At 53.0% G+C, this 11851-nt stretch overlaps 1 protein-coding gene across 2 annotated transcripts; it reads left to right on the top strand.

Annotated features, from left to right (window-relative positions):
* Nucleotides 1–3985: 3985 nt before the first annotated feature.
* Nucleotides 3986–11576, top strand: TMEM54 (transmembrane protein 54). 2 transcript variants are annotated; one of them, XM_050932639.1, is made up of 6 exons: nucleotides 3986–4237; nucleotides 6121–6314; nucleotides 8419–8478; nucleotides 9303–9491; nucleotides 10199–10330; nucleotides 11155–11576. In XM_050932639.1, the coding sequence occupies exons 1-6, from the start codon at nucleotides 4225–4227 to the stop codon at nucleotides 11245–11247; spliced, it is 681 nt and encodes a 226-aa protein (XP_050788596.1). In that variant the 5' UTR covers nucleotides 3986–4224; the 3' UTR covers nucleotides 11248–11576. The 2 variants fall into 2 exon arrangements, with proteins under 2 accessions (XP_050788596.1, XP_050788595.1); XM_050932638.1 differs by lacking the exon at nucleotides 3986–4237 and adding an exon at nucleotides 5233–5297.
* Nucleotides 11577–11851: the final 275 nt, after the last annotated feature.

Here is an 11851-nt window from a genome sequence, read left to right as displayed (position 1 = left end):
AATTATTGAGGGCAAGGACCATGCGTGTGCTCTCTATGTAAAGTGACCGCCACACCTGTGGCATTATAAATACTGTATTTGCATAATGTTTTTCCCTCCGATTTCAACAGTGGGGAAGCCAAGGCACAAGAACTTGCCTAAATCAGCGGCAGAGCTGAGACTAGAACCAAAAAGTCCTAAGACTCAGTCCTGTGCCTGGTGTACTGGACCACGATGCCTCCATTGCCTGTATCTTTTCCAAAAGATTTCACTGCCTGGTTTTCTTCCTCTGCCCTTTTCCTTGCTCTCACTTTATCTCTGAGTTCCTACAACAGAGCCAGACGTGTACCCAGAAGCCTCCTACTGCAAGACAAACCCAAGAAAGAAACCAACAGGACTCCACTGGCCATCACATACAGCCCCCAGCTAAAACCCCTCCAACACATCATCAAGGATCTACAACCCATCCTGGACAATGATCCCACACTTTCACAGGCCTTGGGTGGCAGGCCAGTCCTTGCCCACAGACAACCTGCCAACCTGAAACATATTCTCACCAGTAACTGCACACCGCACCATAATAACTCTAGCTCAGGAACCAATCCATGCAACAAACCTCAATGCCAACTCTGCCCACATATCTACACCAGCAACACCATCACAGGACCTAACCAGATCAGCCACACCATCACCAGTTCATTCACCTGCACCTCCACCAATGTAATATACGCCATCTTATGCCAGCAATGCCCCTCTGCTATGTACATCGGCCAGACTGGACAGTCTCTACGGAAAAGGATAAATGGACACAAATCAGACATTAGGAATGGCAATATACAAAAACCTGTAGGAGAGCACTTCAACCTCCTTGGCCACACTATAGCAGACCTTAAGGTGGCCATCCTGCAGCAAAAAAACTTCAGGACCAGTCTTCAAAGAGAAACTGCTGAGCTTCAGTTCATCTGCAAATTTGACACCATAAGCTCAAGATTGAACAAAGACTGTGAATGGCTTGCCAATTACAGAACCAGTTTCTCCTCTCTTGGTTTTCACACTTCAACTACTAGAACAGGGCCTCATCCTCCCTGACTGAACTGACCTCGTTATCTCTAGCTTGCTTGCTAGCATATATATACCTGCCCCTGGATATTTCCACCACATGCATCTGAAGAAGTGGGTATTCACCCACGAAAGCTCATGCTCCAAAACGTCTGTTAGTCTATAAGGTGCCACAGGATTCTTTGCTGCTTTTACAGATCCAGACTAACACGGCTATCCCTCTGATACTTGTCACTTTATCTCTGAATCTGTTGATTTCTTCTTTTGATCCCTCTCTTTTGCCTTCTGTAACAATAACCCCAGAAAACCATGTGCTTCCAACATTCCTTCCCACCTCCTGTTAGGAACCTTAGCCAAAGCCCTGTGCTTGAGGGTGACTAGCAGTTGGAAGGACGGTACTCTCTATGTGTACCCTGCTACATTGCACAGCCTTGGGTGACCATCTCCCAGCCCTCTCTGGCTCCCCTCTCAGTAACTGAGGGATAATGACGGGTTTCAGAGTAGCAGTCATGTTAGTCTATATCTGCAAAAAGAACAGGAGTACTTGTGGCACCTTAGAGACTAACAAATTTATTTCAGCATGAGCTTTCGTGAGCTACAGCTCACTTCTTCGGATGCATAGAATGGAACACACAGACAGGAGATATTTATACATACAGAGAATATGAAAAGGTGGAAGTATGCATACCAACAGGAAGAGTCTAATCAATTGAGATGAGCTATCATCAGCAGGAGAAAAAAACCTTTTGAAGTGATAATTAAGATGACCCATAGAAGGTGTGAGGAGAACTTAACATAGGGAAATAGATTCAGTTAGTGTAAAAGCAGCAAAGAATCCAGTGGCACCTTATAGACTAACAGACGTTTTGGAGCATGAGCTTCTGTGGGTGAATACCCACTTCGTCAGATGCATGTAGTGGAAATTTCCAGGGGCAGGTGTGTGTGTGTGTGTGTGTGTGTGTGTGTGTGTGTGTGTGTGTATATATATATATATATATATATGCAAGCAAGCTAGAGATAACGAGGTTAGTTCAGTCAGGGAGGATGAGGCCCTGTTCTAGTAGTTGAAGTGTGAAAACCAAGAGAGGAGAAACTGTTTTTGTAGTTGGCAAGCCATTCACAGTCTTTGTTCAATCTTGAGCTGATGGTGTCAAATTTGCAGATGAACTGAAGCTCAGCAGTTTCTCTTTGAAGTCTGGTCCTGAAGTTTTTTTGCTGCAGGATGGCCACCTTAAGGTCTGCTATAGTGTGGCCAAGGAGGTTGAAGTGCTCTCCTACAGGTTTTTGTATATTGCCATTCCTAATGTCTGATTTGTGTCCATTTATCCTTTTCCGTAGAGACTGTCCAGTTTGGCCAATGTACATAGCAGAGGGGCATTGCTGGCATATGATGGCATATATTACATTGGTGGACGTGCAGGTGAATGAACTGGTGATGGTGTGGCTAATCTGATTAGGTCCTGTGATGGTGTCGCTGGTGTAGATATGTGGGCAGAGTTGGCATTGAGGTTTGTTGCATGGATTGGTTCCTGAGCTAGAGTTCCTATGGTGCAGTGTGCAGTTACAGTTGGGTCATTGCAATTAGTGTAATGACCCAACCATTCCCAGTCTCTGTTTAAGCCTGAGTTAATTTTATCTAATTTGCATATTAATTTGAGTTCAGCAGTCTCTCTTTGGAGTCTGTTTTTGAAGTTTTTTTGTTGCAAAATTGCCACCTTCAAGTCTGTTACTGAGTGGTTAGAGAGGTTGAAGTGTTCTCCCACTGGTTTTTGAATGTTATGATTCCTGATGTCAGATTTGTGTCCATTTATTCTTTTGCGCAGAGACTGTCTGGTTTGGTCAATGCACATGGCAGAGGGGCATTGCTGGCACGTGATGGCATATATCACATTGGTAGATGTGCAGGTGAACGAGCCCCTGATGGCGTGGCTGATGTGATTAGGTCCTATGATGGTGTCACTTGAATAGATATGTGGACAGAGTTGGCATCGGGCTTTGTTGCAAGAATAGGTTCCTGGGTTAGTGTTTATGTTGTATGGTGTGCGGTTGCTGGTGAGTATTTGCTTCAGGGTGGGGGGCTGTCTGTAAGCAAGGACTGGCCTGTCTCCCAAGATCTGTGAGAGTGGGGGATCATCTTTAAAGATAGGTTGTAGATCTTTGATGATGTGCTGGAGAGGTTTTAGTTGGGGGTTGAAGGTGATGGCTAGTGGCGGTCTGTTATTTTCTTTGTTGGGCCTGTCCTGTAGTAGGTGGCTTCTGGGTACTCTTCTGGCTCTGTCAATCTGTTTTTTCACTCAGCAGGTGGATATTGTAGTTTTAAGAATGCTTGATAGAGATCTTGTAGGTGTTTATCTCTGTCTGAGGGATTGGAGCAAATACGGTAGAATCTTAGAGCTTGGCTGTAGACAATGGATCGTGTGGTGTGTCCTGGATGGAAGCTGGAGGCATGTAGGTAAGTATAGCGGTCAGTGGGTTTCCGGTATAGGGTGGTGTTTATGGGACCATCGCTTATTAGCACAGTAGTGTCTAGGAAATGGACCGCTTGTGTGGAAGTGCGCAGTGTTACCGCCTTCAAGATGAGGAGGTCAGCAGGGTGGGTGGACACCCCCAAGCAAGAAGACTGGGGAGTCTTGGAGATTGGCAGCTTCATATAGATGGGTGGCAAATGCCCTTTGTAAGGAGTGGGTTGCCTGCATGGTATAAAACTCCTATCTTGGGATTTCTGTTAAAACTTTACTCATGTTGGGGGACCAGCTCCCTCGCTCCAGTGCAGCCCCTTTAGGCTGGAAGCAAAGGAACCTGGAGCCACAAGATCACAAGGGAAGCATGCGGTGTCTGGCCCACCTGCAGGGAGAGGCCTACTTACCTAGATCACTGCAGCCAGGAGATGGGAGCTGCAGTGGGTGGGGTTTGAGCTCTGAATCACCTTTCCTGGGGCAGGGGAAGGTGGAGCTGAGCCCTTTGTTCTGGCCTGGGGAGCTAGTCAAACAGGAAGAGCAGATTTAAAACAGTCGTGGGAAGGTAACTGCAGCTGCGGCAGGGACTCAGTGCATGGAAGAGCTTGCGCAGGTCGGGGTAGGGACAGGGAGTGCCAGGAACTCAGCCTGCTCCCGGGGGATGAAAGCAGAGACACCTTAACATGGACCCTCTTTGAAGCAACAATGGCCTGATCTGAGAGCTGCCAAGATGTGTGGACTGGGTGAGTGACTTCCACTTTCCCCAAAGTGACAGGGAGGGGAAGGAATTTCGTACCCTGGTCCTGCCGGATGGGCCTGGGGGGTCAGACTGGAAGGGCAGTGGTGGACCTGAGACTGGTGGGGCCTTGTCTGCATCATCCTGTGGATTTTTTTTCTTTCTCAAAGGCCTTCCTGTAAGAGCTTGGAATTGAGGAGCCCCAGCTAAAGCTGGCGAGTGGGAAACAATCAGTGGGGTTGCAAAGGCGAGAAATGAGGCCAGGCGATCAAAGCCCAGATCTCCTCCTGATCACAGGGAGGGGGTGACCACAGGATTCCAGGGGCAGTCCTGGGAGCTGATCACCAGAGGCCACAATGTAGCAATTCTTGCTTCTTCGGCACCTTCCACCCAAGGTTCTGGGGAAGCGTGAGCCTGGGCAGCATCCTTCTCTGTCTACAGCTGGGGCAGATGTGGCACCGAATGGGCAAAGTGACTTGCCCAGGGCCACCAGTGCCTGACTGAGCTGGGAATAGAAGCAAAGTCCACCCAGATCCCCGATCTGTGAGCTCTGGTCCGGGGGCAGGGAGGAGGTTGATAACATCACCTCCAGAAAGCAGAGCCCCTGTCCACACAGGAGCATCAGGCTATGCTATCTCGAAAGGCTTTGCGCCAGGGGCTCCAGCCTGTGTTTGGAACAGGGTAGGTCTGGAATAGGAGTAAGAAAGCTCTGCCCCAAAGAGCATTTCCTGTGATCCTGCGGGTTGTTAGGATCACATGAGTTGTGAGTTCTGTTTCGCAGAGTTGTAAGCCCTAGTGTGCAGAGGGCCTGGGCACCCTCCCGCTCACAGCCCTTCCTGTTGGGAGGGGAGGAGATGATCTCTTGGCGTTTTGATTTAACGTGTGGTTAATCTTTAAAGAAGTCTGTTTGTTTTGTAGGAAGCTTCTGATTACAGACCTTCCTTGTCCCTTTCTTAGTTTCTGTGCTCTAGGGTCTTAGATCCACCTGCTTGAGCTCTCCGGGCAGGGAGCTATGGGAGGATCCGCTCTGGCCTGCGCTGCTCCCCGCTATTCATTCTGTCCCTCCCGTAAGCCCAGAGTGGAGCAGGAGTAACTGACCTCCCCGCAGCAGCCAGGGCCCCTGAAGCTGGGACTGGAAAATGGGCCTAGGGAGCTCCTGCAGCCTGTCCTGTGGGGACAAGCTGGGAATAGAGTCTCCAAGGGGCCACCTAGCTAGTGCTCCTGGGCCCTCCTAGCTAAGGAACCCTGAGGTGGAGTCCCCTGAGTACAGCTCCACTCGGCTCTCCAGCCCTATCCACTGCTTGCTGCTTCTCTGGGCCCCTCTGGAAGCCTTTGTAGACAGCACAGCTGCTCTGTGCCTTGGGGCTGGACTGCCCTGAGCCCCCCTATTCAGTCAGTGCCGCCCCATGGCACCGCTCCCCTCTGCTCGCCCCATCACTCTGCTCCACTTCTGTTCCCGTGCCCTGTCCGAACCACTCACCTGTCTGAGAACGCTGCCGCGCTCGCCCAGGTGCTAGTCAGGTGTCATGTCCCAGCCCTGAGACTCAACTGGCGAGTGCAAGACTGGGACCGATCCTGTCTGTGCTGCTCAGCTACCCTAGCCGTGCCCTGCCACCCACAGGGCAAATTCTCTGGGACAGGCTCTGTGGCTGCTCCAGAGTCCTGGGCAGGAGTTCAGAGGGGATTTTTATGGGGCATGACAACAGCATCAGTGCTTCTCATGGTTTCCTCCATGCCTGCTCTGCCCCTCACGGCAGTGTCAGCGGGGCTGTAAGGTCCTCAGGCCAGGGATCTGTGTGGCTGTGCTTGTTCTGTGCCTGCCCATCATGGTGTGCCTGGACCTGCACTAGAGCTGCAGCGAGCTGAGCCCCTCCCTTCTCTCCTGCACAGACACCCTCGATCCCAGCAGCTTCCAGAAGCTCCTGATGAAGACGGGGCTCATCCTGATTGTGACTGGCCACCTCAGTTTCATCTCCGGAGCCCTCGTGCAGGGAACCGTGCTGCGCTATGTGGCAAACCCCCAGGATGCCATCTCCCTGCAGTACGCCGTCTCCAACATCATCTCGGTGACCTCGGCCATCCTGGTACTGCTCTCCTGGCATGCTGGCTCTGCTCGGGGATGGGGAGGCTACGGAGAACAGGGGTAGAGGTTGCTTGTTAGGAGGCGGGAGAGTGGCCGGACCATAAGATGTGGTTTAGGGTCTGGGAGGGGACGCCCTAGGTTAAAGCTAGCGGGGGTGTGGGGGGGGGGGGGGGAATGTCCATCTCTCTCCAGGCTGCGGGTGTTTGGTGGGAAGCCCCCTGCTGAAGTAGAGGCTGACGGATGGGAGATCCTGCTGGAGACCAGTGGAGCATGGGTACGAGGACCATGCTTCCCTTTACCCCCACACAGCCGTGATCTGCTGCATCCCAGGGCTGACCAAGTTACTTACTAGGGCTCTCAGGGGAAAGCACTTAGCTTTAAATGCTTGACACTGCTGGGCCTGGGAGCTGTGTGGCCAGAGATCCCCAGCCCCACCCACAGTTTCTTGCTGCTGTTTAAGAAAACAAAATCTGGCATCAAAGTTCCTTTAATCAGGAAAACAAGCTTCCCACTGACCCCCCAAGTCCGGGCCTGAGAGCTGCGGTCTCTTCCCTTCCTGCAGCCCACATGGGCGCTCCGTACCTCTTCGCTCTTACGGCTTCTGTGGATGCTGTAGCTGGGACAGCCCTGGCTGCAGCATTGCCCACAGAAACACCCCCCTACACCCACCCAAAGCCTGATGGGCCAGATTCAGCACTGGTGTGAGCAGGCGCAATCTGGTCCCCTGTCTGACACCAAAAGGTACCTAGGCTATGTGGCAGCACTTTGGGGCAGGGACTGGCATGACAGGGCCCGGGGCTAGCTGGAGCCATAATACATCACAGTATATGGAGCCGTCTCTGTTAGTCTCGCTGGCCAGTGAAAAAGGGGAGGGTACTCCAGTGGGTGGGGCGCTACCCTTGGATTTGGGAGACCCAGGTTCAATTCCTTGTTGGGCCACAGACCTGGGCAAATCACTTAGTCTCTTTGTGCCTCAGTTTCCCATCTGTCCAACGAGGATAATAGCACTGCCTACCTCCTGGGGCGTTGGGAGGCGAGATACATGAAGGAATCCGTAGTGCTCAGATACTGCAGCCATGGGGGCCAGTCCCATACCTAGATGGCAGATGGAGCCATTCTGGGCAGATTCCCATGTGAATGTTGCAGCCTGCAAGAGGCTCGCCCCAGGGTAGCCGCCAGGAACAGAGACCATCCCAGGTCCTGTTAGAAACTGGGTGCTGCCAAGCTGTGTTTAAGGAAGGCTCTAGAACCAGTGAGGTCCGATTCAGTAACGACTGGAGAAAGCTCCTGTTGTGGGCCCCGGCCCAGAGCACTTGCTGCCTTTCCAACACTTGCAAACATTAAGCACTTGACAAAAATAAATGCCAATCCTAGAAAATGACCCACCCTTAAAAAGTCTCCGATTGCCGGGGGTTTCTAAGGCCACCTGTGTTCTCTCTCCCCTAAGCTGGCCTCGGAAGCTGTCAAGCCAGCACCAGTCAGTTTAATTGTTAACCCTAATTATTATTATTATTTCAGGCACTTGCAGCACATTCAGTGACGTGCCTCACTCCACAATGAGGGGTGGGTGAGACTCTCCCCTGGGCTGAGCTGCTACTGTTTGCACCGTCAGCTCAGCCTGGTTCAGGAAGGCGAGCTGCAGCCCCGATTGTGAGCCAGCCCTTTGGAAGAGGTCACTGAGTCCTGTCCATCTCTGGCTCCTGCTGGATCAGACTCCTCCCTGCTGTATCTCCCCCGAAGCCGGCGGTGGTGCAGCAGGGCGAAACAGTGCCTCCCTTTGGTTTTAATAACATCAGCAGTTCAATGGTCCCAGCTGGCCCTGGAAGTTGGCACCCTATTGTGGTGCATGGCAATGCGATTGTTTTCCTGGAGGCAGGCTCCGAAGGGTGGCTGTGCATGGATTTCTCTAGGGGCGGCTATACAGCTGCATTTATAGTAGAGGCCTAGGAAGTTTAGATTTTTTTGTGGGGGGAACCAGCTGAAGTAAATAGCAAACAATATGGGGGTAAGACAACAGCCCCCACGTCCCTGGGACTTTAGTACCAGCTCTTTCTAACCTGAGGGGCTTGGCAGAGCATCTTCTTCCATTGCTGTTTCCTTTGCAGACCATCTCCTGTGGCATAGCTGCGATTGTGCTCTCCAGATACCTTTCCCTAACTGCCCTGGTAAGGATGGCTCCTGAATTCCCCCAAAGTCCTGTCATACTGCAGGAGTCTGCCCCCACCAAAGGCTCTGCTGGGGAAAAGGCCTGTTCCTCTCAAGCATCTCTCTCCCCCTCTGGAAGTGTCTGTCTGATCCGCTCAGCTCTTTGCAAGTTTCCCCTCTGGCACTTCAGAGGGAAAAGATTTGTTTGAACTTGAGCCTGGGAATGAATTCTGGGAACTTGCCTGTGCCCCGCCCCGTGAGAGAGCGGCTCTGCACGAGTTAGACACACCCAGTTTAATGGCTCTGTGTGAGCTTCAAACCCCAGGACAGGCTGTAAGGTGTGGGAGAAAGTAGCACGCATGTCTAGGGGCAATGCAGGTGGAGGTTGAGCTCCCTTCCCACCCCAGGAGAGGGTTGGGGATAGAGGAGGGAGAGGAAGCCGAAGTACTTGCAAACATTTAATCTCATGATTCTCCTTTTGGGGAAACTGAGGCAGCGGTTGAGTCTGTGTCTGAGGGTGCAGTGCAGGGTGACTCACCCACCCTTCAAGGAAAGAAAGGGCAGCTGCATGAAACATACCAGACACAGCTTATCTGTAGCTCTCTCGGGAAAGGCTGTGGTGGGATACCAGGGGATACCTCGGAGAATATGGTTGGTCCGTACCCCCTGTGACTCAGTGGCTGGGCACTCCCAGGCCTGTGCTCAGACCACGTGCACCCATGGTGACTGAATTCCCTGGCATCTGTGTGAAGGGCCAGCAGTGAGAGGGATGCAGACAGCCTGCCCTGTGGGCCTGTGCACGCAGGCCCTCGCTGTAACTAGCTGTGTTTCTCTCTGACCGCAGAAGTGGGCAGTCTTCTCCCTCAGCATAAGCAGCACCCTGCTCTCACTCTTCTGCTCCGTGGGGCTGGTGGTCTCCATTATCCTCACCTTCGCCAACAAAGGGCACGCCCTGCTGGCCACCTGCACCTTCACCAATGTGGAGCTGATCCAGATCTCCCACGAGTGCTCCTTCGACCCCACCCGCGTCTATGTAAGTGCATGGGAGGGTATGAAATCCTTGTGAGAGGGGGACGCTCCCGCCTTGGCATAGCAGTGTCTAGTAATGCCCCTGGTGCCCACTCAGCAAGGGCAAAATACAGGGTGTTTATGGGGTTTCAGGGATTATTTTTGCCTTCCTCTGCAGCATGGGGGCGTGGTTCACTTGCTGGGATCCCCTAGCAGGGGCCTTGAGCATAGGGTGCACCGGGGACTCTCCCTGCAGTGTGCAGTTCAGGCTCCTGGAATGTTAGTCTGTCGGCTTAATATAGGGGCCTCTGGGTGAAAATGAATGGCCAGGTCTGCCTAGATGATCTAATGGTTCCTTCTGGCCTTAAAGGCTCTGATTATGTCGCTGCTTCTAATACCACCAGCACTGTGTCCTTCTCGCACCTTCTGTATGGGGACCTCAGAGGGCTGTAGACACTCGTGCATTAAATGTCCCGGCAGCCTGGGCTAGAGGAAGTATCATCCTTGCTTTGAAGAGGGGGAGACTGAGGCACGAGGAGGAGGGGACATGAGCTGCCTGAGGTTGCACAGTGAGTCAGCAGCAGGGCTGGGCGTGGAACCTACTGTTAACCCCAACATGCTTGTCTTTGGATCGGGCCTTTGGGAAGGTGGAGCTCAATGGAACAGCTCCCATTGGCTTTGGTGGGTTTGACTCAGGTCCCATGAGATCTCCTGACCCCCTCCTCTCCGTAGAGCTCCACGCTGTCCCTCTGGACCATGGCTCTGATACTCGACATGGTGGAGATCATCTTCAGCATCCGGTGCTTCTTGCTCACCCTCACACTCCTCAACCTGAAACTGAGTTGGCGGACCCGCAAGAAGAAGGTAACCCTGGCATGCCTGGTCTCCCCACCCCGGCTCTGAGGCCCCTGCTCTCCCCCTTCTAAGGGCTGTGGGATTGGATTCCCAATGTCCTATTTGTAGCTGCTCCCTTTGTGGCTGAATCCCCGGGTTTGTTTCTGCTCCGTGGGATTTGCACAGGGGGAGATGATGGCAGGTTCTCTGCTCGCTCCCTGCGCTGTCAATGGGGCTGCTCAGGATCTGCCCCCAAGTGGCTGGCTCCATCCCACCCATTTGCCAGTGGTAAGTCAGAGCAGCTGGGCCAGGAGTCCCTTTGGGATACCCGTGACCCCGTCCTTCAGCTCCCAGTGCTGGGAGATGCCAGTCGGCTATTGATTCACTGTGGCAAAGCTCACACCTTGTCAGAGCTTCTGCCCATGATCCCAAAGCTCCTCCCACCCTGGCACTTAGGGACTTGGCCATCAGAGGGGATCGTTCTGCGTAGTTCTGCCTGGGGCTTTCAGCCACTGTGTGCTTGAGCAATGCAGTGTTGATAGCGGGTTTCCTCAATTGGCTGCTGTGTTTGAGCAGCTTTGCCTGGGTGCCACAACCCCAGATGGAAACTGGGGATCCCACCTCCATTACAGACCAGGATCCACAGGCTGAGGCTAGAGCCTGGCTCTGTTTGATGTGTGTAACTAGGGACACCCTGTGCAAAAGACACAGGCTGGGTCTCAGAGTGGAGACGCATGGAGTGTTGCCTGATCAGTCAAGCTGTGTCTTAGCCCTGTGGCCTGGTGCCTTGTGTTTAGGGGTGCTCTAGTGCCCGGCAACTCCGTTTTCACACTCACTTCCCATGTCGTTTCAAGGTCACGTTGCATCTTGTCCCAGTGGAGAATCGAGAAGCCAGTGAGGGCCGTGTCCTCCTGAGGCAGGGCAGAGTGGAGACGGTGTGGCTCTGAACAGGCCAGAGGAGCCTGCTGGTACCGCGGTGCCAAGCCTCCGCTCATGCATCAATCTCATGGACTTTCCCCCAACCAGGCTCTGCTGTCCCCGCAACCTCAGTGGCTTGCCTGCCTTGCCCCCTTGTTCTCCCATATGCTGCACTGGCCTTATGGCTCCTGCTCTCCCAGACTCTGCCATCCCAGCCTCCTCCCCAGGGCGGTGCTGTTGCTCAGACCCATTGCTGGTCTGAGGGGAGGGGATCCTCCACCCGACTTGACATGTGTCCTACCTGCTGCCTTAATTTTCTGGCCCTCTCCTGCTCACCTGGCTGCAGTGAGCGAGCAAGGAAAGGGCTGGGAGTTGTTGGATGTAAACTGGCCTCCCACAGCCAGGGATAGACGAAATCTCACTCTCAGCGTGTCTAGATCTGACATCATCCCACAAGCAGCTGCACGGAGACAAAACTTTATTCTGAAGATATTAAAAGAACAAAAGCAACCCCCCTACCCCATGCACTCCCCTCATTTACTGGAAGGGACGAGCGAGCGTTTGCTTTGAAGAGTGCGTGAGCACACCGGGACACATTGATCTCCACAGCCTGGGCTGAGAGCCTTGGCGGGG

The sequence above is a fragment of the Gopherus flavomarginatus genome, chromosome 22, assembly GCF_025201925.1.
Source record: "Gopherus flavomarginatus isolate rGopFla2 chromosome 22, rGopFla2.mat.asm, whole genome shotgun sequence".
In the NCBI taxonomy this organism is placed as follows: Eukaryota; Metazoa; Chordata; order Testudines; family Testudinidae; genus Gopherus; species Gopherus flavomarginatus.
This window is presented reverse-complemented; position numbering and strand designations above follow the sequence as displayed.